The 24,601-nt window shown below is 39.9% G+C and overlaps 1 protein-coding gene across 4 annotated transcripts in view; it reads left to right on the top strand.

Moving 5' to 3' along the window:
- The window catches only part of tcf12 (transcription factor 12), a 226,883-nt gene extending 202,325 nt beyond the window's left edge, over nucleotides 1-24,558 (top strand). For 2 of the 4 annotated variants that reach the window (XM_049471013.1, XM_049471015.1), the window contains 9 exons: nucleotides 614-755; nucleotides 6,363-6,436; nucleotides 7,843-7,914; nucleotides 9,399-9,590; nucleotides 15,533-15,641; nucleotides 16,893-17,058; nucleotides 20,648-20,880; nucleotides 21,926-22,076; nucleotides 23,093-24,558. In XM_049471013.1, coding sequence (XP_049326970.1) covers nucleotides 614-755; nucleotides 6,363-6,436; nucleotides 7,843-7,914; nucleotides 9,399-9,590; nucleotides 15,533-15,641; nucleotides 16,893-17,058; nucleotides 20,648-20,880; nucleotides 21,926-22,065 — 1,128 coding nt within the window. In that variant the 3' untranslated portion in view covers nucleotides 22,066-22,076; nucleotides 23,093-24,558. The remainder of the gene's footprint in view (nucleotides 1-613; nucleotides 756-6,362; nucleotides 6,437-7,842; nucleotides 7,915-9,398; nucleotides 9,591-15,532; nucleotides 15,642-16,892; nucleotides 17,059-20,647; nucleotides 20,881-21,925; nucleotides 22,077-23,092) is intronic. The other 2 variants (XM_049471014.1, XM_049471016.1) reach the window with 1 other exon arrangement.
- The last annotated feature ends 43 nt before the right edge of the window (nucleotides 24,559-24,601 follow it).

The following is a 24,601-nucleotide window of genomic DNA, read 5'->3' as shown; positions in this document are numbered from 1 at the left end:
GAGAGTAAGGCAGTGTTTAGAGTGTTAGGCAGTGTTTAGAGAGTAAGGCAGTGTTTAGAGAGTAAGGCAGTGTTTAGAGTGTGAGACAGTGTTTAGAGAGTAAGGCAGTGTTTAGAGTGTTAGGCAGTGTTTAGAGAGTAAGGCAGTGTTTAGAGAGTAAGGCAGTGTTTAGAGAGTGTTGGGTTGAGTTCTGATCTGTCTGGGTCTGGTGTTTTATGGGTGGTGATTAGTGGTAGTTGGTGCTGGTCTGCAGGTGTTGTGGGTTTGGGTCTGAGTTTATATGTGGGCGGTACAGTGGGTGGGGTCTGGACACAATAGATTTAATACCTGACGATAATAGAGTGAAAACAGAGGGTATTTATACTGAAAATCACAGGTGTGAGTTATGATTAGAAGCACAGTGAAGCTGAACGATATGTCCGGAGGGTTGAGCTTAGGTGCATTCTGGGAAATGTAGTCTTTTTTTGGGAGAACTGGAGTCCGTGGGAGGCAGACAGACAGTGACAGGACTGATATAATGATGTCATTATAGATAAGCCTTTTTACTACAAATTTCTTACATTAACAACAATAACAGTAACTCTCTCTCTCTCTTTCTCTCTCTCTCTTTTAGATCTACTCTCCCGACCACACCAGCAGTAGCTTCCCCTCGAACCCCTCCACGCCGGTGGGCTCCCCGTCTCCTCTCACAGCCCAGGCGGGAGCTGCGTCGTCTGGGACAGTGGTGACGACCAGCGGACCCGCAGGAAGGGCGGGTAAATCACCATCACCTTCACACTGCACCCACCATTATCCAGCATCACTACCACAACCTCACCATGCTGACTACCTGCCCAATCCCATATTACTCTCAGCCCCATCCCACATCACTATCCCTGCATTAGCACACTGACTACAGGTGTGATCCAGCATCAGCACCAGAAACGCTTCCTCTGTGCTCAGAATCAAAAAGCAGTGTATTCTATGATCAGATCATATAGAGAAGTGTGGGGGCAGCAGGGATGCAGCTGACCTCGGGCAGGTAAACTGAGGCCACCGTGGAGACAGTTGTGATACATGTGGATGTGTGTGTGTGTGTGTATTAGTGTGTGTGTATTAGTGTGTGTGTGTGTGTGTGTGTGGTGGCGACAGCTGTCTCAGTGTCTGTCCCTATCCTCAGCCTCAGCTGCTCTCCTGCTCTTCACACAGCTGTTCGTCCCCCCGCAGCCCGGCCCGCAGACCCCTCATTTATTAGCCTGACTGACTGACTGCAAGAGAGACGGAGGCAGGGCTGTGTGTGTGTGTGTGTGTGTGTGTGTGTGTGTGTGTGTGTGTGTGTGTGTGGAGCAAGACATGACTCAGCTGATGATGCCCATACGAAGAGAGCCCCCCCCCCCCTTAGTCTTATCTCCCCTCAGAGCGGGAAACTGACACACACACACAAACACACACATACACCCTACCTGACCTTAGCCCTGTTTCACTTTAGCCCTGAGTCACTCATACAGCTCTGAACAAAAATAAGAGACCACTTTAAAATGATGAGTTTCTTTGATTTTACCAAATGTAAAACCTCTGGAATATAATCAAGAGGAAGATGGATGATCACAAGCCATCAAACCACCAAACTGAACTACTTGAATTTTTACACCAGGAGTAAAGCAGCATAAAGTTATCCAAAAGCAGTGTGTAAGACTGGTGGAGGAGAACATGATGCCAAAATGTATAAAAATTGTGTTTTAAAACCAGGGTTATTCCACCAAATATTGATTTTTGAACTCTTTAAACTTTATGAATATGAACTTGTTTTCTTTACATTATTTGAGGTCTGAAAGCTCTGCATCTTTTTTTTGTTATTTCAGTCATTTATCATTTTCTGTAAATAAATGCTCTAAATGACAATATTTTTATTTGGAATTTGGGAGAAATGTTGTCTGTAGTTTATAGAATAAAACAACAATGTTCATTTTACTCAAACATAAACCTATAAATAGTAAAATCAGAAGTTCAGAAACTGAACTTTTTCTACCCATTCCTGAACTCCATCACTTGTTTGAGGTCTTACTTTGTCTTGTTTGTATATTGGGTCATATTGGTGAGAGTTATACTGTACATCATTTTTAATGTTCTCAGGTTTTCACATCTGTGTGTGACATCTATACATCTAATCAATGCAGCTGATACTGTATAATCAATCGTGAAAACTCTAACTGTATTATACAGTATTTACATAATGTAGATGTTTGTGTTTCTCACATCTTTCCCCCAAATCACTACCATATCACATTATTAGCTGGCTTTGCACATTCAGCATGCAGTCAGAGTTTCCTTTCCTTTGTTGTTGAGTCTTTTTTCTTTCTTTTTTGATCAGTGGAGGGGCTATTCTTAGACAGCGGTGCGCAGTGTGGCATGATGTTATGATTAAGCACAAATACATCCATCTGTTCCTCAGGATTAATTCTTTAACTGCAGTATTAGCCGTCTCCGCAGCGCGGGCCTGCGCCTCTGCTGCCGGCCAATTAGAGCGCGCTCCACGTGGGGAGCGCTACACACACTCGCGTGCTCGTTTGTCATACTGGCCGCCGGTGAGAGAGCGCCTTATTAAAATGCAGCACTCTATACACACACACACACATTTGCAGCCCCCTCATTTCCTGCCCCAAAGTCATTTTTAATAGCTGTGTTAATGAAAGTCTGCTTCTCGGGGCTTTTATGTTTTAAGAAAGTTTGTTCTCTCTGATGGGGCTGCTTATAGTTTTGGGAGAATGAATGGTTGGAAAGTTTTTATTTAAACATGGCGAGCGAGGGAGGGAGCGAGCGAGGGAGCGAGTGAGCAAAGAGAGTAAGACAGTGAGGGAGAGGGGTTCCTGATGGTGCTGCTGATGAAAGCAGTTGAAGACTCCTTTCTTTTTTTTTTTTTAGCTTTTTTACAGAGCTTTACAACTGCTGAACAAGAGCAAGAGAACATGCAGTGCAGTAGTGATCAGCAGAAATATACTGTGTATAGTATATATACATGCCAAAAGTAATGGAATAGCAGTATGTAAGTTGATCATGACATTTTATCTCCAGGTGCAGCTTTGGAAATGCCTACATTGAGGTTAAAGCCTGGTCAATGTGCTCATGGCAAGGCACTGTAATTACTGACGAGTTAAAATGAGTTGCAGTAAGACCTGTGAGCAGGTGCAGATAGTTGGAACATTTAATTTCCGAAGTTGATTAAATGCTCGTTTTATTAAAAATTGCTCTCTGATATCCCTGAGATGAATAAATATCTGTGACTTAAGAAGTGGTTGGCATAGTTGGCAAAATGGTTCACCATATTGTAAAGATCAGTCCAATGGAGACAACCATTTAGGTCTGTGTGTGGAAGCACTGGGTTTGTTGTTACAACATAATGTTAAAGAGGTCCTGCAACAAGTGGCCATGTTTTTTCTGAAGGCACACTTCCATGCGCTCTTCCTACAGGACAATGCTCATCCACATACTGCTCCCATTTCAAGAACGTGCCTTGTAGCCACAGATACTATACCCATATCAGTCTAAATTTATAATCATTTATTGTTCCTGGCAATCTTTCTTCTAAATAGAGTTTTAAATTGGCCCCTGTATCTACAGTGTAAATAGAGAACACTGTAGACTGTTCAGGTCTGTAGGCCAGGCTCTAGTCCGATTAGGCAAGTGAACGCTACAGCCAGCACAACTTGTCCTCCAGCTCTAATGTAAATAACCTGGGAATTTAGTTTAGGTCAGGATCCATTAGGAATACTTGAGCTGTTTTTTTTAGATACACACTCAGCACAGCCCTTATGTGCGATGCATGACTTCCTGTAGCCGTTTGTTTGCCAGTTGGAAAGCAAAAGGACATAGTTGGAAGTACACGGAGAGAGACAGAGTGAGAGAGATAGAGTGAGAGAGAGAGCGAATGAAGAGAAAGAATGAAAGGACCCCTCCCCTCCCTCCCTTTCTCCTTTTTTGATTTGTGATTAGCAGATGTGAATTCCTTTAGAGCAGTGCTGATTTATGGCCAGTCAGAATCAGTAAACTTAGACCAAGAGCAGACCCCAGTAATTTACATCCTCATTATAATGCTTTCCAATAGCACTGAATACACACACACACACACACAAACACACACACACACTCTCCCAGCACACAGGCCCTGGATACAAGTACACTGCAATCCTTTTCTCAGATTATAGAACAGTTTAAAGTATGAAGAACCTCCTCATGATGTAAAGATCTTAGTTATCTAGCAATTAATACTTTTGCTTAGAACCATACATCAATAAATTTAGGAATCTATTTTTAATTGTGTTGTTCAGTCCTTCCTTATAAACGATATGTGATTTAAGAAAGATAAATGTTTTTAAAAGACAGGGGTTTTAAAAAGATACATATTGTGTAAAGATTCAGGATTTTTTACAAGTTTTGGAGACAATACATGTTTTGAAAAGATCCACATTTTGAGAAGAGACAGGTTTTGACAAGATGTTGGTTTTGAAGAGATGCTAGTTTTGATAAGATACACATTTTGAGAAGATACAGAGTTTGACAAGAAGCATGTTTGAGATAACTTAAGTTTTGAGATTGAATTCTTAGAAGGTACCGGTTTTGAGATTATTTGAGTTTTTTGGAGACTTTTGGACATGTTTAGAGGTTTTGGAGAAGATCCAGGTTTTGATAAGATCCATGTTTTGAGAAGATTCAGGTTTTGGAGGAGACCCAGGCTTTGTTTTGAGTAAAGGTTTGTTTTGATAAGACGCAGGTTTCATCTGCTGGTTGTTGTTTTGTGTTGTTTTTGTGTGATTTGAAGAGCTGAAGCTCGTCCTGTAGGGTCTCGGACTTTCCGCCTCCTCACAGCGGTGCTTGTGGATTTGAGTCAGGGGAAGGCCGGCAGGGTCCCAGCCTGAGCGCTTATCAGTGTAGCGTATTGTTCTGGGGGCTTTTTTAGCCATGACTTCATTAATGAGCGGAAGTAGCGCACGTCCCTCAGTGTCGGTGTGGGTGTTTGAGCCGGCCTCCAAATCCTCTCATGTTGCAGGATGCAGCCCAGTCATAGGAAATGATGCGTGAGGACCCGGGAGGAAAACAGCCCACATAGAGAATAAACTGGAGTTGAACAGGATGAGGAAAATGAAGTCTGAGCTCTTGTGAAGTGGCCTGGAGTAGGAGGGTAACTCTGAGTGTACAGATAGTTATGATTCTTTAGAGAGAAGTTCAGTATAGGCTCAGATTTCAGCAGTATATATTCTGAACTATGGACAAGTATGATGTAATAGTCTAATATAGACGTTTATATTTATGGCTTTTGGCTGATACTCTTATGCAGAGCTCTTACATATGAGTCACATATGATACTGGTGGGAAAATGAATACTGACACCAGTACAAATCTAAAGCTAAGTACAAATACACATATAAAAAAAGTTTCCTTATGTCCAATCCATCCATCTAGTCCACCATCTAAACATCCAACCACCCACCCATTCTACCTCTCGAACAATAATCTATTCCTTCAACCGTTTATCCTTCTACCCATCTGATATTCAACCATCCATCCATCCAATAATGCATCCTTCCAACATTCATCCATCAGACCACCCATCAACCCCTCCAAAGGACCCACTCATCCAACCAACCCATCCATCCATCACCCACCCAACCATTCATCCTTCTATACACCTAACATTCCAACAACCTTTCATCCAACCCTCCATACATGCATCCGACCACTATCCAATCAACCTATTATCAGTCCCCACCCATTTATCCATCTATCCATCCTACTTTCAGCCATACATCCAAGCATTTAATAATTCAATCAGTCCTCCATCCATTTAACCAACCATTTATTTATCCATCCATCCATCCATCCATTCACACAACCATCCATCCAACGATCCACCCATCATCCAACCATCATCCATCCATCTGCCCATTCAACCGTCCATCCATTCATAATCCAACCATTCACACAACCACCCATTCATCCAACCATTATCCATCCATCAACTCATCCAACCATTCATGCATCCACCTATTCATCCAACCATCCACCCATCATCCATCCACTCATCCATCCATCCAACCATCCATCCAATCATCCATCAGCTCACCATCCAACCATTCACTCATCCACCCATTCATCCAACCATGCACCCATCATCCATCCATCCACTCATCCATCCACCCATCTGTCCACTCATCATCCAACCATTCATGCATCCACCCATTCATCCAGCTATCCACCCACCAACCCATCCATCAATCCCTCCATCTATTTTTATTTTGGCTTTAATGTGTACACACGTCTTACTAAAAAGCTAATTTCTCAGAAGACTGATTCTGTTTTTCTTTCTATTTCTCTCTTTCGTTGTACAGGTGCTACCCAGTGGCCTCGCACGGCCGGACAGACCCCCTCTTCCCCGAGTTATGAAAACTCTCTCCACTCTCTGGTAAGACCCCCCTCCCAACACACACACACACACACACACTGAGCACTTTTTAATGGACACTGTGTGAGTGTATGGCTGCTACCGGAGGCACGGGGCTAGCATTACACGCACATTCCAGCCTGACAAATGTCGGGGTACGGAGTCGAGGAGGTGCCGCGCTGAACAATACCCCATCCCTCGGGGCGTGTCTCCTGCCATCTGTCCGCTCCACAGCGGGCTGGGTGTGGATTGGCCGGGGGGGTGTGTTGGGAGGGGGATAGGGATTGGTCTGGATTTGGGTGGGGGTGGGGTACTGGCAGCTGTTGCATTGGAGCATTGCTTCTGGATTCCTGGGCTGACTGGTGAAAAGAGTCTTGACAGGGATCACTTTACACACCCACACACACACACTCACACACACACACACACACACACACACTCACACACACACTTATACACACACATACTCTTACACTCCTGTTTTCCACATCATGCTTTCACACCATGGGGTGTGTAGATAAATATTTACACACACTTTGTATGACACCTGCGGGTGTGTGTTTGTCTGCTGGCTGGTTTATTGGTGTGTTAAGGCTGAGTGTGACTCTGCCTGGATGATAATAACAGAAAAGGCTGGGTCAGATATTGATATATAATGGACTAATCTGACCTTTAAACTATAGTATAATATAATACAATTAGCATAAAGCAAAGTAAAGTAGGACACAATAAAACAGCAGTCGCTCCAGGAATCTTAAGGATCATGCTTTAATGCAAAAGTCTTTTCAAAAAGTTATTATTTTTCATTTTATTTAATTTTAATTTGGTTGTTGTTTAAAAATTTGAAGCTTAATAAACCAATAGAAATGCTCACAAATGTCTTGGTAATCTTTTTAAGGGTTTCCTGAATAATCGCAATTGCAACCACCTGACCGGGATACCAGTGCAACCAACAAGCAACACCATAGCAGCCAGCTAGAATATGGCAGGTGTTGCTAGGATTTCTGATCAGTGGACCAATAGACATGCACCGCTTTAACTGACTTAAATTAAGTAAAATTAATCTGAAGCCTTTTCTGGAGACATTTATGCTACTTTAGGTTACTAAACAGAAACAGTAAACAGATAAATCTGTATGATCAGTAATAATTGGTTGTTTTGTGAAGGAGAGGTCTGTGATTGGTTATTTAATCAGGATCTAGTCTGTTAATCCAGACTGGTTTGCTTTGATGCTTTTCCCCTTTTTTATTCCTCTGTGGACCTTTATCAAACATCTTGCCCCTTTTTACCTGCCTGTGTGTGTGTGTGTGTGTGTGTGCGTGTGTTCGTGTGTGTGTTTGTGTGTGTGTGTGTGTGTGTTCGTGTGTGTGTGTATGCGTGTGTGTGTAACCTCGTCTCACTGCTCTCCCGTTCCTGTCTGACTTTAGAAAAATCGTGTTCATCAGCAGCTGCATGAGCATCTCCAGGATGCCATGTCCTTCTTAAAGGATGTGTGTGAGGTACCCCTGCTCTTTACCTGCCGCTCGTTTCCGTTCATCACGCTCTTCACTCCACCCTTATTTTCACTGTTCTCTTTTCTCACCACCAGCTCTGCTTCAGTTCAGCGTTTTTGGTTTGTTCTGTTTGTTTAATGAGGTTTTGGCCAGCTTGTGTTTGATCACACACACGTTTAAAAATAAAGGTGCTGAAAGGGATTCTGGGCTGTGGAAGGGCTGATGGGCCTAATTATAATCGTCATTTTGCTTTTTAATTATAAAAAAAACTCCAAGCCGAGAAGCATTGAGCTACCTTTATTTTTAGAAGGGTTTGTAAGGTGTGGGAAAGTTGTGTAAGTTTGTCATGCAGGTGGTCTCAGGATGCATGTGTCATTTTCTTTGGATGAGCATCGCCAGGCATCTCACTTTCATCAGTTTGTGTTTTTTTTTTCCCTCTGTTTTGTTTTATCTAGGGTGACCATACATGCTTTTAATGGATATTTTAATTTCCTCTATTTAGAATCAAAACAAGTTGGAATTGAGTAAAATGCCCAAACTTTGCACTGATTTCAGAAGTAAATAGAAAAAAATATTTTACATTTACTTTACATTTACTATTTAGACATTTAACACTAGGATGACTAAAGTTTTGGGATCTTAAGGGCGAATCCACTACTTCCTGCCAACCATCACAGAGCTGTCACTTAACTCTTGTTAATTTTATGTAACTGAGAGACACATTTTGAGAAAGTTCAGTAGATGTACTGCAGTCCCTAAACTGGACTGCAATCAGTCAGTCAGTCTATCTTTATTCCAGTAATATATTGAGAGTAAAACTCATTTACAGTGCAGCCGAGCATTTATAAAATTAAAGGGACTGAAAAATAAGTTTAAATAATAAAAACAAGCATACATTATAAGATTGAATTAAGAAGAAATAAAATAATTCAGAATAAAAGGATATGCTGACAGGTTAAAATGTAAAGCAATAAAACAAAAAGATTTCAAAGAATAATAAAAGAATAATCACAATTAATGAAATAGAGGACTAAAATAACACCAAATTATAAAAAAGGTAAATTATTAAGATAAATAATATAAAAAGCAAAAAGGCCAAAAGCCTTAAACCAATAATAAAACATATAATAGGATGAAATTAATAAAATAAATACAAAGGCTAAAAGGTAAAACATAAAATTGATCAATAAAAAGAGAAGTTTTGATAAATGAGTTCATAATTATGTATTAATGTTCATTATAATAATTTCCCACACACTTCTACAGAACTGGTCCTACAGCACAGGCCTACGTTACACCTGAATGTCCCCAATGTCGAATTTTTTGAGAAAGAAAATATGGTCACCCTAGATTTATTATATGCAGTGTCTTCCCACCTGATAACATTAATGTATATTAACCTGCTCTCTCTCTCTCTCTTTCTCTCTTTTATTTCTCATTCCCTCTCTATCACTTCTCTACTTCTTCTACCTACTTGCTGTTCACTCCAGTCCCGGATGGAGGATCGTCTGGACAGACTAGACGACGCGATCCACGTCCTCCGGAACCACGCCGTGGGCTCCACCGCTTCTCTGCCCAGCGACATCCACAGCCTGCTGGGGCAGGCGCACAACGGGCCAATCGCAGCCCTCGGCTCCAGCTTCCCCGCATCTGGATTGGTCAGCAGCAGGACAGCGTCTTTGGTAACGATCACATTGTTTCTTGTTTTCTTGTTTTGTTTTGTTTTTTCAACTGTGGAAAACAATAAGTTATTTGTATCAGAGTTTCTCTGAAGCTTTTTTACATGTATTTCTTTATACCAAGTTCAAAGCCCCCGTCAATCAAAAACAGTTGTTTAAAGCGAATTAAAGCAAGCAAATCAGCTAAATATGCCCACTTTCGCGTCAGCTGGGGAGAGGAAAAGAGCGCGAGAGGGGAAGGCATGCACTTTTTTCATTACGCTTCTCCAAATACGCTAATAAACAAGGCAGAGCCACCTGTTTAAAATGAAGCCTCGGCCATGTGCTGAAATGGAACCGTTTTCCACAGAGGGCCGTTGAACTTAAACCCGCATACTTTCCATATGCGTAATGGCTGGCCTGCGGCTGCCTCTCGCGCTTTCCTTCTCCTCCGTCCTCTCGCGCTCATCTCGGCGGGACTGGATGAGAAAAGCAGGCTGCAGTTTAGAGCTGGTGCTGGAAGAGTCCGCCGGGCTGCTCGGCCGGTCAGGGTCTCGGCCCGTGCTTCACTGCGCGAGAGCTTTACAGAGCTGCACTCGTCCGTCTCAGTGCATGCATCTCGTTCTCTCTCACACGAGAGGCTGGAGCACAGCTGTAGAAGAGAAACAACAGAGGCAAGTGTTTTCCCATTAATCCCCCTGCAGTGGGAAATAATCCAGCCCATATTTTTTACTTCTCCATATAAACTGCCTGCGTTTCTCTCAGAAAGGAGAGCAGAGCTGATTAATATCCTCACCAGTTATTTCCCTGCTGCAGCAGCTGGATATAGCAGTGAATAATATCTTACTGCTGTACGCTGTAAATACACCACTCCAAAAGTTCAGTCTTTATAGCGTCAGTAATCAGTAAAAAGAGTGAATTTACCCTCAGATTCAGCAGCGCTCGTCCTCTTTAACAGCAGAATCAGTTCAGCAGCTTTTTCCCGCAGGGAGGGAGATGTGCAACAGCGTTACTCATTCAGTTCCACCGTCTTAAATGTCATTCATTTCCCAATTGATTCCACATGCCTTCTGCACAGAGACTGGAATACTGGAATACAACAGGACCATCATTCTGAAACTTCACACAGAAGAGCTGTGATGATGAAACAGTTCAGTGCAGCACAGAATTGCACCACAATTACAGTAAAGATGCAATAAAAAAATAAGCCTATGAAAAAGGAAAGGTAAAAAAAGAACATGAAAAAGACAAAAATAAAATAAAAAGAATTCATCAACTTTTTATTTTTCATTTTTAAAAAATTCAATAAAAACAATCGATTATATCAGGCCTTAAGCACGGACATTAATATTTGAAAGTAATTTTTTTGTAGTTAGTGAGTAAATTGCACATTCTTTATTATAATAGTACTTTTAATATTTTAACAATTTAAACATAATTCTAGTTAGTTATATTAATTATGTACTTACATGTTGTTGCTGTTAAAACAAAAAACACAGTGGTAAAAGAAATACAACAAACTCGTGCACAATATTGATGCAGGAACCATTAGAATTGAACCACGCTTCAATCCTACTCGTCGTTTCAGTAGGTTTTACTAGGTGAAATTGTGAGACAATATTAAAAAACAACTGCAGGTTGATATTTTTTCTAATGTGAAAAACAAAAACATATCTCACATTCTAGCAATGTTACAAACCAACTGTGTGTGTGTGTGAAGAGTGTGAGACAGTGTGCCTCAGTGACAGATCTGTTCTGTGTTTGTGTGACGACCCTTTTTATACCCTGTGAGTGTGTGTGCGTTTGTGTGTGTGTGTGTGTGTGTGTCTGTGCGAGACAGAGAGAGAGAGAGGTCTGTGTCAAGGCCTTCACTGACTACTGTGTCCTCACACACACCAACAGAACCCTCCCTTTAACACACACACACACACACACACACAAACACACACACACACACTACACACACAGTCACTCACACAGCAGTCTGATTCAGCAGGGCTGCTACACATGCCTTTATTTTAGCCGTCTTTTCAGTCTCTCTCTCTCTTTCTGTCTCTCCTTTTCCCCCCATTTCTTAACAACTCAGAAAATCTAATGCCTCAGACGTGTGTGTGTGTGTGTGTGTGTGTGTGTGTGTGTGAGACTGAAGTCCTCAGCTGTATGGTAATCAAGTCCGTTGAGGAAAATGGCCGCCTTCTTCGGGTGCCCCCCTGCCCCATGCCCCTCCCACAGCCCAGACAAAGAGTTGTTTGGACACCTGTTGAGAGTGGTGCTGAGATTAGTGTGTGTTGGGGGGAGACAGGGAGTCAGTGGGGTTAACAGAGGCCAACAGTGACTTAGGATCACATTCCTAAAGAAGGAATATGGGTGGAAACTGGAAAGCCCCCCCACCCCCAATCTTACCTCCATCTCTTGCTTAAACTGCACATTACATCACATTAATATTGTTACATATAGAGTCTGTGCAAATTCTGCCCGAGCCCAACCTGACCCGCCTCATAAACTGTTATTATGAGCCTGAGCCCGATTTAAACCCCACATTTTTCAAGTATGTATAGCTTAAAACCTGAACTTTTAAAAGTAATTTTCAGGCTGTTTGAATGAGTGAAATCTGTTTAGAATGATGTTAATTAACACTGAAACGCTGAACAAGACCTATTATTTAAAACAAATGTTTATTAAGAACAGATCTCTAAATGATTAAAACATGAACTATACGAGCAATAATCCACAGACCTAAACATCAGTAAATTGGGCTAAAAGAATAATGTCTGAATTATTTTCCTTTGATCTAATATAATTTATGATGATTTAAGAATATAAAATGCTTTCTAAACAAGCAAGCTTTTTTATATTGAGCTCATAGCCTAAGTGCAAAAACTGAAAAAACAGCAATATGGCTATGCACTGCACACTTATTAAACACTTAAACTTTCATCTACATTAATATAATTAACAAGGTTTTAGAGCATAAAACACTTTCTGAACAAACAAACATTTTAATATTAAACATACATGCACATAAAACATACACAAAAAAACAACAATAAGGCTATCCACTGCAAGTTAAGTGTGTAACGCAGACAAGTGGAGGAGCTCACGTGTGCGTGAGCCCCAGAGCTGCGTGACTATAACATTCTAACCTGTGCAACGTTTTTTAAATCACAGTTTGATTTGTTACATAAATGAAAATAGCTTTAAAAATCAGACACCTACATCACAGACCATTTTATTAAGCCCGACCCGACCCGAGGAAAGTGATGCAAAATCTCGGCCTGACCCGGCATCTAAACTCTAATCACCGGGGCATATCACGATACTATGATATCATCAAGATACGTTATCCACGATAACAATATCACAATACTGTCATTCTGCAATACTCAATAAATCACAATACTATTCTAAATGGTACTTCACAGCATCTGTGTTACTGTAGAGGATAAAATACTACTAAATAATCAAATACCAGCAATTATTTACTTATTGATGTTTCAGTTTAACAACCGATATTCTTTACTGCAGGTTTACCCTATTCATTAGATTATAGTAAAGATTAGAGTTTGATTGGAATAATGAAGCAGTAACTTTAGTTTGTCTAATTTGGTGAGTCTTGGGAAGATTAAAGCGTTTTTATTGATTTTATAATGAATAACTGCTTATAATAAATCAATTATAATGAATACACTGTCCTGGCAAAAGTCATGGGAAAGCAGTATGTAAACTGATACCTCAAGCGATGGCTTGGGAACCCACACACATGTTTAGGTTTTGAGGTGATATCATATAAGTGAGGTTGATTGAATACTGGTCAGTGTGCTCATGGTAAGGTCAGGTGAATTATGGGAGTTGGAGTGAGTAACGGTGTAGGCATTACCACCCACAGTGGACAGCGCAGTGGGTGGGTGGTAATGATGGAGAGCGACAGTGTCTGGCTAGAATTGTCCGTAGAATTGAAGGCGATTTAGAAACACATCCACTTTCAAAGCAGGAGAACCCGCCCACATATCCCACAGTTCAGTGCAAAGTCCTTCAGCTTCAGTGGAACATGAAAAAAGTCATGGGACACAATACTAGTTCCTGTCCTATATTTGTATAAACAGTATAATAGAATCAGACGGTGAGCCGAGAACACTGAGTACGCTGAGCTGTGCTGAGATCTGCCTAAAGCCAGCGCAGCACTACTGAAGCCTGCTGTTCTGTTCCACTAAAATGGGTTTCAGATGTCTGCGTTTGATGGCCATCATTGGTTGTGCAATAAGAATGTATTATTAAGTGCATGCAGTCCATCAGTGTTCCTCTGGATTAGGCTGAAGCCTCTGTTCCCACATGTCAGGCTGCTGTTCATTCAGATGCTGTAGTTGAGCTCCTGATGATCCAGCTTCTGATACTAAAGCAGTAAGATGTCCCAGTCTCTCAGACCCAGAACAGAAAAGATAGAACTTTTTGCATCTGGATTTCTCGTACAGTGGGTTCGGGAGGCACCATCTAGTGGTACCAGTGCTTGTTATGTGCTGCGTTTGCCGGCTGGGCACAGAACTGGGAGGTGTTCTCCAGGGCAGGGAGCGCTGGTGTGTGTGTGTACTGGTTATATGTAGACAGCAGGTTAGCTGCTCTGTGATTGCCTGAGCTGAGACTGACCAAAGCAGAATTCACAAAAGTTTAAATCATTAGAACTTTATTTTATTTGGGTTATTGTAATGTTTAATAGTTTCATTTTCTAATCGATTTAAGTTAAAGGGCAAAAATGTAAAATTGCATGTAAAAACTCATTTAATGTTTTTTATTTAGAGCAGTGTAGAAGAAATAAGTTTTCATCTATTTTTTATAATATCTACCCTTTACAATCAGACATTTCAGAAAAATGAAAAAATGATATATTTTTTATTATCATTTTTTTTTTCATTTTTGCATCCTGTAACAAAAGTTAATTAGATTATACCATCAGAATTGTGTTACAAGATACAAAAAAAAAACTTTCCTGAAATTCTATTTACAAAAGGCTAAATGGAAAAATTAAATAAATAATAAATAATTGTTTTACACCCTATTTTCTGATTTTAAATATAACTAGAAAATGGAACTGCTAAACATTACACTGAACTATATAACCCTGCGCGTCACTGAATGTACCACAGAGCTTCATACAGTGAAATTTCATATCTGTGCTCTCTTCCTATCAAAAACAAAGCAGTAGTGATTTTTTTCAATCATTGTAAAAAAAAGAGCTCAACACATAAAATATAAGGAGAAAAAATAGCATGAGTAAAAACCAACAGCTAGATCATGTTCAAAATATAAATGTTATACAAACAAAACGCAAAAATAAAAATATATCAAAAATATATATATCAGAAGAAAAATAAACAGTCAGTTTAATAAATCTCAGTCTTGATGTTTAATGCAGACAAACTTAAAGCTTAAAATCTGAAATGAATAAAAAAAACATAAAGTTTTTATTTTCTCTTGTTTATCTTGTTGGTCGTTATGATTTCCTGTTATAAACAGGTGAGCTGTGAGGTGGAACTGGTTGGGAACTCTTGTTCTATATGCTCCTCTTGGCCACGGGAAGCATGTACTGGGATTTATGTGAAAGAATAAACGTGGAGAGTATTTCAGCATCGTCGAGGCTGAAAACACAATAAAAGCCCCGCAGGCTGATTTCCATTGTGCTGCTCTGTAAGCTGTTAAGATGAGAGTTTGTAGGAAGTCTGGGAGGTGTAGAGGTCGTTCTTTGTGCAGCGAGAGGCGCTCAGTTCTTCAGAGACGAGGTCAGGGCTACAGTAGGAACAGAGAGCCTCCCCCGGGCTTTGAAGTGAAAGCTCGGACGCAGTGAATCGCTCTTTGGTTTTAATGTAAATGGGTTTTGTTCTGGGGCCGCTGATCAGATCACTGTGATCAGAGAGGCCCTTGATGTTGGAGTTCTGTTCTCTGGCTCGGGTTCTCATGTCGATGTGTTGTGACAGGGACCTGCTCATCGGGAAGAAGCCGTCAGCCTCAACTCCAACCACACAGGACTGCAGAGCGGCGCCGCCTCCAGCGCCGAGCTCAACCACCAGGTCGACACCTTCAGAGGTGAAGCTCCCACACACCTCTCTGATTCAGACTCAGTTATTGTCCCACTAAACGTGAAGAAAAAACTACATACACCTTATATATACATATATACAGCTCTGGACAAAAATAGGGGAGCACTTCAGTTTCTGAATCAGTTTCTCTGATTTTGCCATTTATAGGTATATGTTTAAATAAAATAACATTGTTGTTTTATTCTATAAACTACTATAAACATTTCTCCTAAATTCCAAATAAAAATATTGTCATTTAGAGCATTTATTTACAGAAAATGAAGTAAAATAAATGGCTGAAATAACAAAAAAGATGCAGAGCTTTCAGACCTCAAATAATGCAAAGAAAACAAGTTCATATTCATAAAGTTTTAAGAGTTCAGAAATTAATATTTGGTGGAATAACCCTGGTGGTTTTTAATCACAGTTTTTTCATGCATCTTGGTATCATGTTCTCCTCCACCAGTCTTACACACTGCTTTTGGATAACTTTATGCTGCTTTACTCCTGGTGCAAAAATTCAAGCAGTTCAGTTTGTTGGTTTGATGGCTTGTGATCATCCATCTTCCTCTTGATTATATTCCAGAGGTTTTCAATTTGGTAAAATCAAAGAAACTCATCATTTTTAAGTGGTCTCTTTTTTCAGAGCTATATATATATTTGTATATATATTTTAATATTTGCAACACTAATTTGTATTCACCCCCTTTTTTCAAATTTAGCAAAAAATGGTCAGAAAATTGAACCGATAAATGTTACACTGACCCACCACTTACTTACTAGATAACAGTAATTTTAAAACTTTACTGTAAAACTTTACATTAACTGTAATTTTCATAGGTGTCTAAAACCTTTGCACACTACTGATATATGATATATTACAAAAATGTTATAATTTTTGCAGCTTAAATAATGATTATATTGATTTTACTGACTGCAGTTGAGTAAACTGACATTTATGTCATCTTTATATTTATTATCTCTTTGCTGCCTTTATTATTAATATTTAATCTTCATGAGCAGATTACATCTGGTGGAGCAGAGAATTCATATTGAAGTCTTGTACTGTAGATTTCCCTCTATGTTTCCTGTAATTACAGTCTAAATCTAAATGACTGTAAATATGTTTGGGCAGCTGAAGTTTTCATATTTGTTGAATTAAATGATTTACTGTTATAAATTAAAGTTTTGTTCCTAACATCTAAACTTTAGAGAGATGCTGATGTGTGGGATGTGTTTATGGGCTGTATGAACACAGGTCTCGCTGGAGGACTGGCGGCTCAGGTGGCGTCTGCCCTCGAGCTCAAACTGGAAAATCAGGACAAAGACGACATGCACGACAACCACTCCTCTGAAGATCTCAAATCAGACGACGAGAGCGACAAAAGAGACATCAAGACACCCAGAGGAGGCACTCGAACCAGGTACCTCCCATTCAGACCCTCACACTGCATGACCAATCGACCAGTAGACTAATTAAAGTATTTCTAAAAACTAACCGTGTTATCCAGTTATCAGACTTTTTCACATAATACGATATCATGATACATTCTGCACGATAATGATGATATCATGATACTGTGATTCTGTGATACTCAATATATCACATGACAGTTCTTTACGTTACTTCACAGCATCTGTGTTACTAAAGAGGATAAAATACTCCTAAATAATCAAATACCAGGAATTATGGATTTATTGGTGCTGGTTCCACAGAATTTAACAACCAATATTCTTTACTACAGGTTTACCCCATTCATTAAATTAGCGCCACCTAGAGCTCAGATCGGGCCCAAAATATCTGTTCTGTCATACTTCAACCTGCCACGCCTAATCCATCTTTAATCCATCTGGTGTGTGTGTGTGCGCTGTGCAGGCTAGTGCTGCTTCTTTACAACTTTTTACCTTTAAAACTTTTTTTTAATCACAGGTTGATTTCATAGTTTGCTATATTGTGATTATAACATCGTAGCTTTATATAAAATTAAAAAACATCACAGATCTTTTTCTTTAGGCCTGACCCGACAGAGCCTGAGGAAAGTGGTCTGAGTTTGGGCAGAATCTAAACTCTAGCGCCACCACGTGAAGTAATAAAGCAGTAACTTTAGTAACTGTAAATAGGATGTAAGTCTTGGAAAGTTTAGAGCGTATATATGTTTCAGTAAATATATCCATATTTGACAGTACATTGTGATATTAATATTTTGTCGTACCCCTGTTTTACAGGATGTCTGTAGATCTTTTAAAATGGTTTTAAATGTGTCGATGGCTAAAGTAGCCTTAATTTGCTGTCAAATGTGTTACATTCATCTCACCAAATAAATTAAATATAATTTTTATTTAGGGTTAGCCTGTAGATTTAACAGAAGACTGAGCAAATACAGTAAGTATTGTAGGCATAGAGGAATTAAATTTTGTAAAAAATTGGTTAAATAACCCCAATTTTTGCATTGGACCTTATTTTTAGTTCCATTTTTGTTTTGTTTGTTTTAAGAATTGATTAATTAAATCGGTAATCACAAAAATACTGTAGAGAACTTAATGTTGTTATTTGTGTGCTTTTTTTTATTTTGTTTTTATGGAACTGGTCTTAATTTTGTATCTAAGTGGTGATATAAAAAAGGATAAAAAATACATTTTATTTGGTAGCGCAAAAAGTAATGTCAAAAAAAAAACTATTATTTTCACTAGTTACTACAATACTGAACATTACTTAATCAATAATACACTAGAGGGAGTGCTATAACATGTAATATTGGCACTGCTGTGCTGTGGTCCAAGGCATGATGCTGCAGGCACGAACCTGGAGTGTATTACTGTGATTATATATATATATATATACAGTTATGGTCAAAAGTTTACATACACTTGTAAAAAAACATAATGTTATGGCTGTCTTGAGTTTTCAATAAGTTCTACAACTCTTATTTTTCTGTGATAGAGTGATCGGAACACATACATGTTTGTCACAAAAAAACAGTCATAAAATTTGGTTCTTTCATAAATTTATTATGGGTCTGCTGAAAATGTCACCAAATCTGCTGGGTCAAAAATATACATACAGCAACATTAGTATTTGGTTACATGTCCCTTGGCCATTTTCACGGCAACTAGGCGCTTTTGGTAGCCATCCACAAGCTCCTGGCAAGCTTCAGGTCGAATGTTTGACCACTCTTCTTGACAGAATTGGTGCAGTTCAGCTAAATGTGATGGTTTTCTTGCATGAACCCGTTTCTTTAGCACTGTCCACATGTTCTCAATGGGGTTTAAGTCAGGACTTTGGGAAGGCCATTCTAAAACCTTAATTCTAGCCTGGTTTAGCCATTCCTTTACCACTTTTGATGTGTGTTTTGGGTCATTGTCTTGTTGGAACACCCAACTGCGCCCAAGACCCAACCTTCGGGCTGATGGTTTTAAGTTTTCCTGCAGAATTTGGAGGTAATCCTCCTTCTTCATTATCCCATTTACTTTCTGCAAAGAACCAGTTCCACTGGCAGCAAAACATCCCCAGAGCATAATACTACCACCACCATGCTTGACAGTAGGCATGGTGTTCCTGGGATTAAAGGCCTCACCTTTTCTCCTCCAAACATATTGCTGGGTGTTGTGGCCAAACAGCTCAATTTTTGTTTCGTCTGACCAGAGAACTTTCCTCCAGAAGGTTTTATCTTTGTCCATGTGATCAGCAGCAAACTTCAGCCGAGTCTTAAGGTGATTTTTTTGGAGCAAGGGCTTCTTTCTTGCACGGCAGCCTCTCAGTCCATGGCGATGTAAAACACGCTTGACTGTGGAGACTGACACCTGTGTTCCATCAGCTTCCAAATCCTTGCAGACCTGCTTCTTGGTGATTCTTGTTTGACTCTTGACCATCCTGACCAATCTCCTCTCGGCAGCATGTGATAGCTTGCGTTTTCTTCCTGATCGTGGCAGTGACACAACTGTTCCATGCACTTTATACTTGCGTATAATTGTCTGCACAGTTGCTCTTGGGACCTGTAGCTGCTTTGAAATGGCTCCAAGTGACTTCCCTGACTTGTTCAAGTCAATAATTCGCTTTTTCAGATCCACACTGAGTTCCTTTGACTTTCCCATTGTAGCTTTTGTAGCTGAGTCTAATCACTGGGTCAAATGAGCCCTATTTAAATGGGCTCATGAGAAGTCAACAGCTGTAGTCAATCAGAATCACTTACAAGAAGTGAAGAGGCCATGACATGAAGCTAATTTGATTGACACAACTCGCTACATCACCAAAATTGACAAATTTTGTTGCTGTATGTATATTTTTGACCCAGCAGATTTGGTGACATTTTCAGCAGACCCATAATAAATTTATGAAAGAACCAAATTTTATGACTGTTTTTTGTGACAAACATGTATGTGTTCCGATCACTCTATCACAGAAAAATAAGAGTTGTAGAACTTATTGAAAACTCAAGACAGCCATAACATTATGTTTTTTTACAAGTGTATGTAAACTTTTGACCACAACTGTATATATATATATATATATATATATATATTAGGTATTATAGTTCAATTATTGCTGTTTATTGAAATATTTTGAGTTAAAGAGGAGAAAATATGATCTGTTTGGTTATAAACACCCCACGAGTTGAAATAGTTCCATTGCTGCTTAGTTTGTAGCTGCGCTGTTTGGTTTGTAAGCGCTGCATAATTGCTAGGTTACCTGTATATGGCGGAGAAATACATAGAGAGCTTCGGTCACAGTGCATTACCGGCTGATAATGGCACTCATAGAATGCCTCTCAGCCAATCACATTGCAGGGTCGGAACTAACTGTGGTATAATAAATTTTAATGCTGAAGCATTAGATAAAAATCTGATTAAAAATATATTAACTAGTGTCAGTTAATAATTATTTGAGAAATTCTGTTGTAAGTACTGTTAATTAATAAACCCTTATTGTAAAGTGTTATATTAAATGTGTGATGCTTGTGGCCGGCTGGTTTGAGCTCAGCTGACTCTCGCGTGTGTTTCTCTTGCCCTCCACAGCAGCATTAATGAAGACGAGGACCTGAACCCGGAGCAGAAGGCAGAGCGTGAGCGCGAGAGGAGAATGGCCAATAACGCGCGAGAGCGGCTGCGAGTGCGAGACATCAACGAGGCGTTTAAAGAGCTGGGCCGCATGTGCCAGCTGCACCTGAAGAGCGAGAAGCCCCAGACCAAACTCCTCATCCTGCACCAGGCCGTCGCCGTCATCCTCAGCCTGGAGCAGCAAGTCAGGGGTCAGTCCCTCCTCTCAGCCTCTGTCCTGCTCTTATATACAGAACACTGGAGTCATGAGATCAGCTTGTAGCCGGCGTCATACGTTTAATTCTGTGTTCATTTTTCTCCTGAACATCACTGGATCCTCTGAATTACGAGATCCTTTAAGAGTCGTAATGAGACAATGAACTGACGACACAGGACAGCAGTTCACTACACTAGCAGGTTATAGCAGTGATATTAAACACACCTATTATAAGGAAAAATAAACCAAATATTATACATCTCTTTATGTTGATAGAATAAAACACGCTAACAAACAAATAAGGCGCACTTTAAATCCTTTAATCTTCCCCAAAAATCATCAGTGTGTCTTATAATACAGACTGTCTTATTTATGAATTTTACCAGTCAGGTTTCTTAGAAGCAGTAAAGCCACCCCACAGCGTTATACTATGCTCTTTTGCTGTATAGAGGGATGTATATAGGACTGTAGTCTGTGTGTATACCTTGTTAAAACAAGCTTTGTGGGACGAACCTCTAGCTAATATCACCCTGACAGAGAACTCAGGGTTCCTGAGTGTAGAGCTGTCGGCCAGCATTAGCACTAGCAGTCAGCCGCTAATGCTAATGCTGCTGCACTCAGACTTAGTAGGGATCTGGAAATCTAAGCTTACTGTAAATAAACGGAAGCGCTTTACTCACCCAAATAAACAAAAATCTGTGTAGATTAACATTTAGTGCTTCTTTGACTTAGCTGTACTTAACTTAGTTACCCCCCACCACCCAGCGAAGAGACCTGCTGAATTAGAAGGAACCCCTGTTCCTTACTAGTGGCACATAATGCACCTTGTAATTCAGTGTGCCTTACAGTGCAAGAAATACAGTAATCATTATTCTTATTACGAATCTTTAACAATCTCATAATTCAGAGGATCCAGTAAAAAAAACATTACTCTGAAAAATCCAGCTTAGACACTGAACCCCAAATATAGGCATACCGAGGACTACCTCCTCCTTTTGATCTGTTGTTACTAATGTTTATTGGTTCTCTCGTTTCCTCAGAGCGAAACCTGAACCCCAAAGCTGCCTGCCTTAAGAGGAGAGAGGAGGAGAAAGTGTCAGGCGTTTCGGGGGAACCCCAGCAGCACCCCTCCGTTCACCCCGGCCTGACAGACACATCCAACCCTATGGGCCACCTGTGAGCGCTCTGCAGGTGAGCAGTACTGAGTTATATCATTATCAGCAGCACTGCTTAACACGTACATTACTGTATAATGTTAATATTACACCATAGCATAGGTAAGGGCATATGTACTGCATAATTATCTTATGTGCTATAGTCACATCACAGGACATGCAAACATGTAGTACAAATTAAATCAGTCTTTTTTCAAAATTTTTGCTTCTTCATAAAAAAAGAAAAAACTACAGTGTCATTTTACTCCAGTAAAAAAAAACAGAGTGTTTTATTAGTTCCAAGATACGTTATATTACCGATCTGATGATTTTTTTTTTGTTGAAAAGTTTTTGTGTTTTTTATGCCGCAGTATATACCGCAGAACAACAAGATATCAGAATATCTGTTCCCCAATATAGTTCAGCCCTAGCGAATGCTAAAACCAGATTATTTTACATCTCAGTGCAAAATAATGCACAGTGATTTCACCAGTGTTATATGGTCTGCATGAATCTTATATACTGCAGTCATATAATCTGTAATATGTAATGAATAGCTAATATACCATTGCTGTTATACAAAAGATCATTTTAACTTTTTTTCTCATATTTTAGAATATGTTAGCAGATGTTCTGCCTTGTTTTGCATTGTATCAACATTCTGTGATGAATGCACCAATAGAACATGTATTTTTAGCGTTGATTTCCATTAAAATATATGCAGTATTTATTAGGAACTACATTTTGTATAGATTATGTTTATAGAAGTTGCCAAAGCAGCATACAGTGTACTATATTGTTGTGATGTGTAGGACACATAGAGACAGTTATTCAAACATACAGTAAATGTACTAATACTGCAGTAATTTAGAATCATGTAAAATAATTGTATCTTTTCTTCACTGGTTTAATTAATAACAGTAAATGACTCTGTGTGTGATGTATGATTTAGATCCTCAGTATAAAAGTGAAGGTGAAGTGAAGATGAGGGGCTCTGTCAGTCCATCCTCTTCATCATAAACACTCATTTGATGTTTTTATTTGAACTTTCAGATCAAAGTGATGGAGGGAGTCTGTAAGATAGCGGCGGTGACCTTGCTTTCCAAGGGCAGACAGGACTCACAGCTTGTGACACAAATTTGAAAAGACAGAGAAGCACTCGCAGCCAAATCCCACCGTCAAGCAATCCTGAGCTCCAAGAGAACTGGCAAGAGCCAAACTTCCTGAGAAGACATCCAGCGTTGTTCAGCACATTTCTGCCCGAGAGAAACACACACACACACACACACTGATACACACACAAAATGCCCTTCAGCACATATCACTGTCTTCGAGCAGTGTGTCACATCTGTACAATCAGAGACTGTCGCGGTCCCCAACACGTGGAAGTTGCCTTGTGCCTAAACTGAATTGACGAATGCATTGTAACAGCAATTTACTTTCTTTATTGTTTCATTCGTTTGTTTGTTTGTTTGATTGTTTGTTTTGTGGGTTTTTTCCTATTTATTATGTTACTGAACTATAAAGTCTATGTTTAAAGGGAAAGTTATGACATTGTGTTGAGAAGCCGGTGGTATTTCAGTAGATCTTCAGTTTGCCGGGTTTCAGCGGTTCTGATCCGGCCCTCGGAACGCCGAACTCCGCTACGCACGGGTGATTAAATACGGGATTTATACCCTTTTATTCAAAAGCTCAGATCAGATGTTTGAAATCCATGTGTGGCATTTGAATCATGTGTCTCGAGCTCCGCCCCCTTTTTACAAGAAAATTAAAAAAACAAAAATACTTTAAATAAGAAGAAATAATATATTGTTTATATTTATGTTTATAGATTCATTCCACGAAAAGAAAAACATGCCGGCAAGCATGAAGAACCAAAACTACCTAACTGCCGAAGTGTGTGCTGTTTAGCGGAGCTCAGCTTAGCTTAGCCTAGCGTAGCGTAGCTTAGCGTAGCTCTGGGAGACTCCGGGCCACAGACTGAGCGCAGGAAACGCAGTGGAGGGCGGGACAAGAGGCAAACTCCAGCTTTACTGAAAGGTCAAAAGGTCAACTGCAGGCTGACATGTTTCTAGTGATTAGTACGCAGTTCAGATACAGAGAGCAGACCAGTTACTAAACCCTAGCATTCCTCGCATACTTCATAGTGTCTTAACCGAAGGAAAAGAGGGGCGTGTCTGTCGTCTTGTCCTTTTAATTCCTTTGCCATATAGTGTTATTAAAGTGAAAAGAAAAATAATGGCATATTTCCATTTCTCTTGCAGTTTATCATGTTCTGATGTTACATTAGAATGTTACTTTCATTATTATTTTGGTCTTTGCTTAGTTGAGAACAGGGCGGTGGCAGCACGGTGGTCAAGCGATGCTTGGATGCTTGTTTTTGAGAAGGGGGAGGGGCAGGGGGCGTGGTTTATTTGCTGCAGCTTCCAGGCCCCTCCTCCTGCGCTTTAGCCTGTAGGTAGCCTGAAGCTGAGGAAGAATGTAGACTCTATATTATATATATTAGCTCTGTCGCAGTGAGAGAGAGAGAGAGTAGATTCCAGATCCGAAACAAACGATGAC

The sequence above is a fragment of the Astyanax mexicanus genome, chromosome 23 (genome assembly GCF_023375975.1).
Source record: "Astyanax mexicanus isolate ESR-SI-001 chromosome 23, AstMex3_surface, whole genome shotgun sequence".
NCBI lineage: Eukaryota > Metazoa > Chordata > Actinopteri > Characiformes > Acestrorhamphidae > Astyanax > Astyanax mexicanus.
Note: the sequence above shows the minus strand (reverse complement) of the source record. Positions and strands in the feature narration are given on the sequence as shown.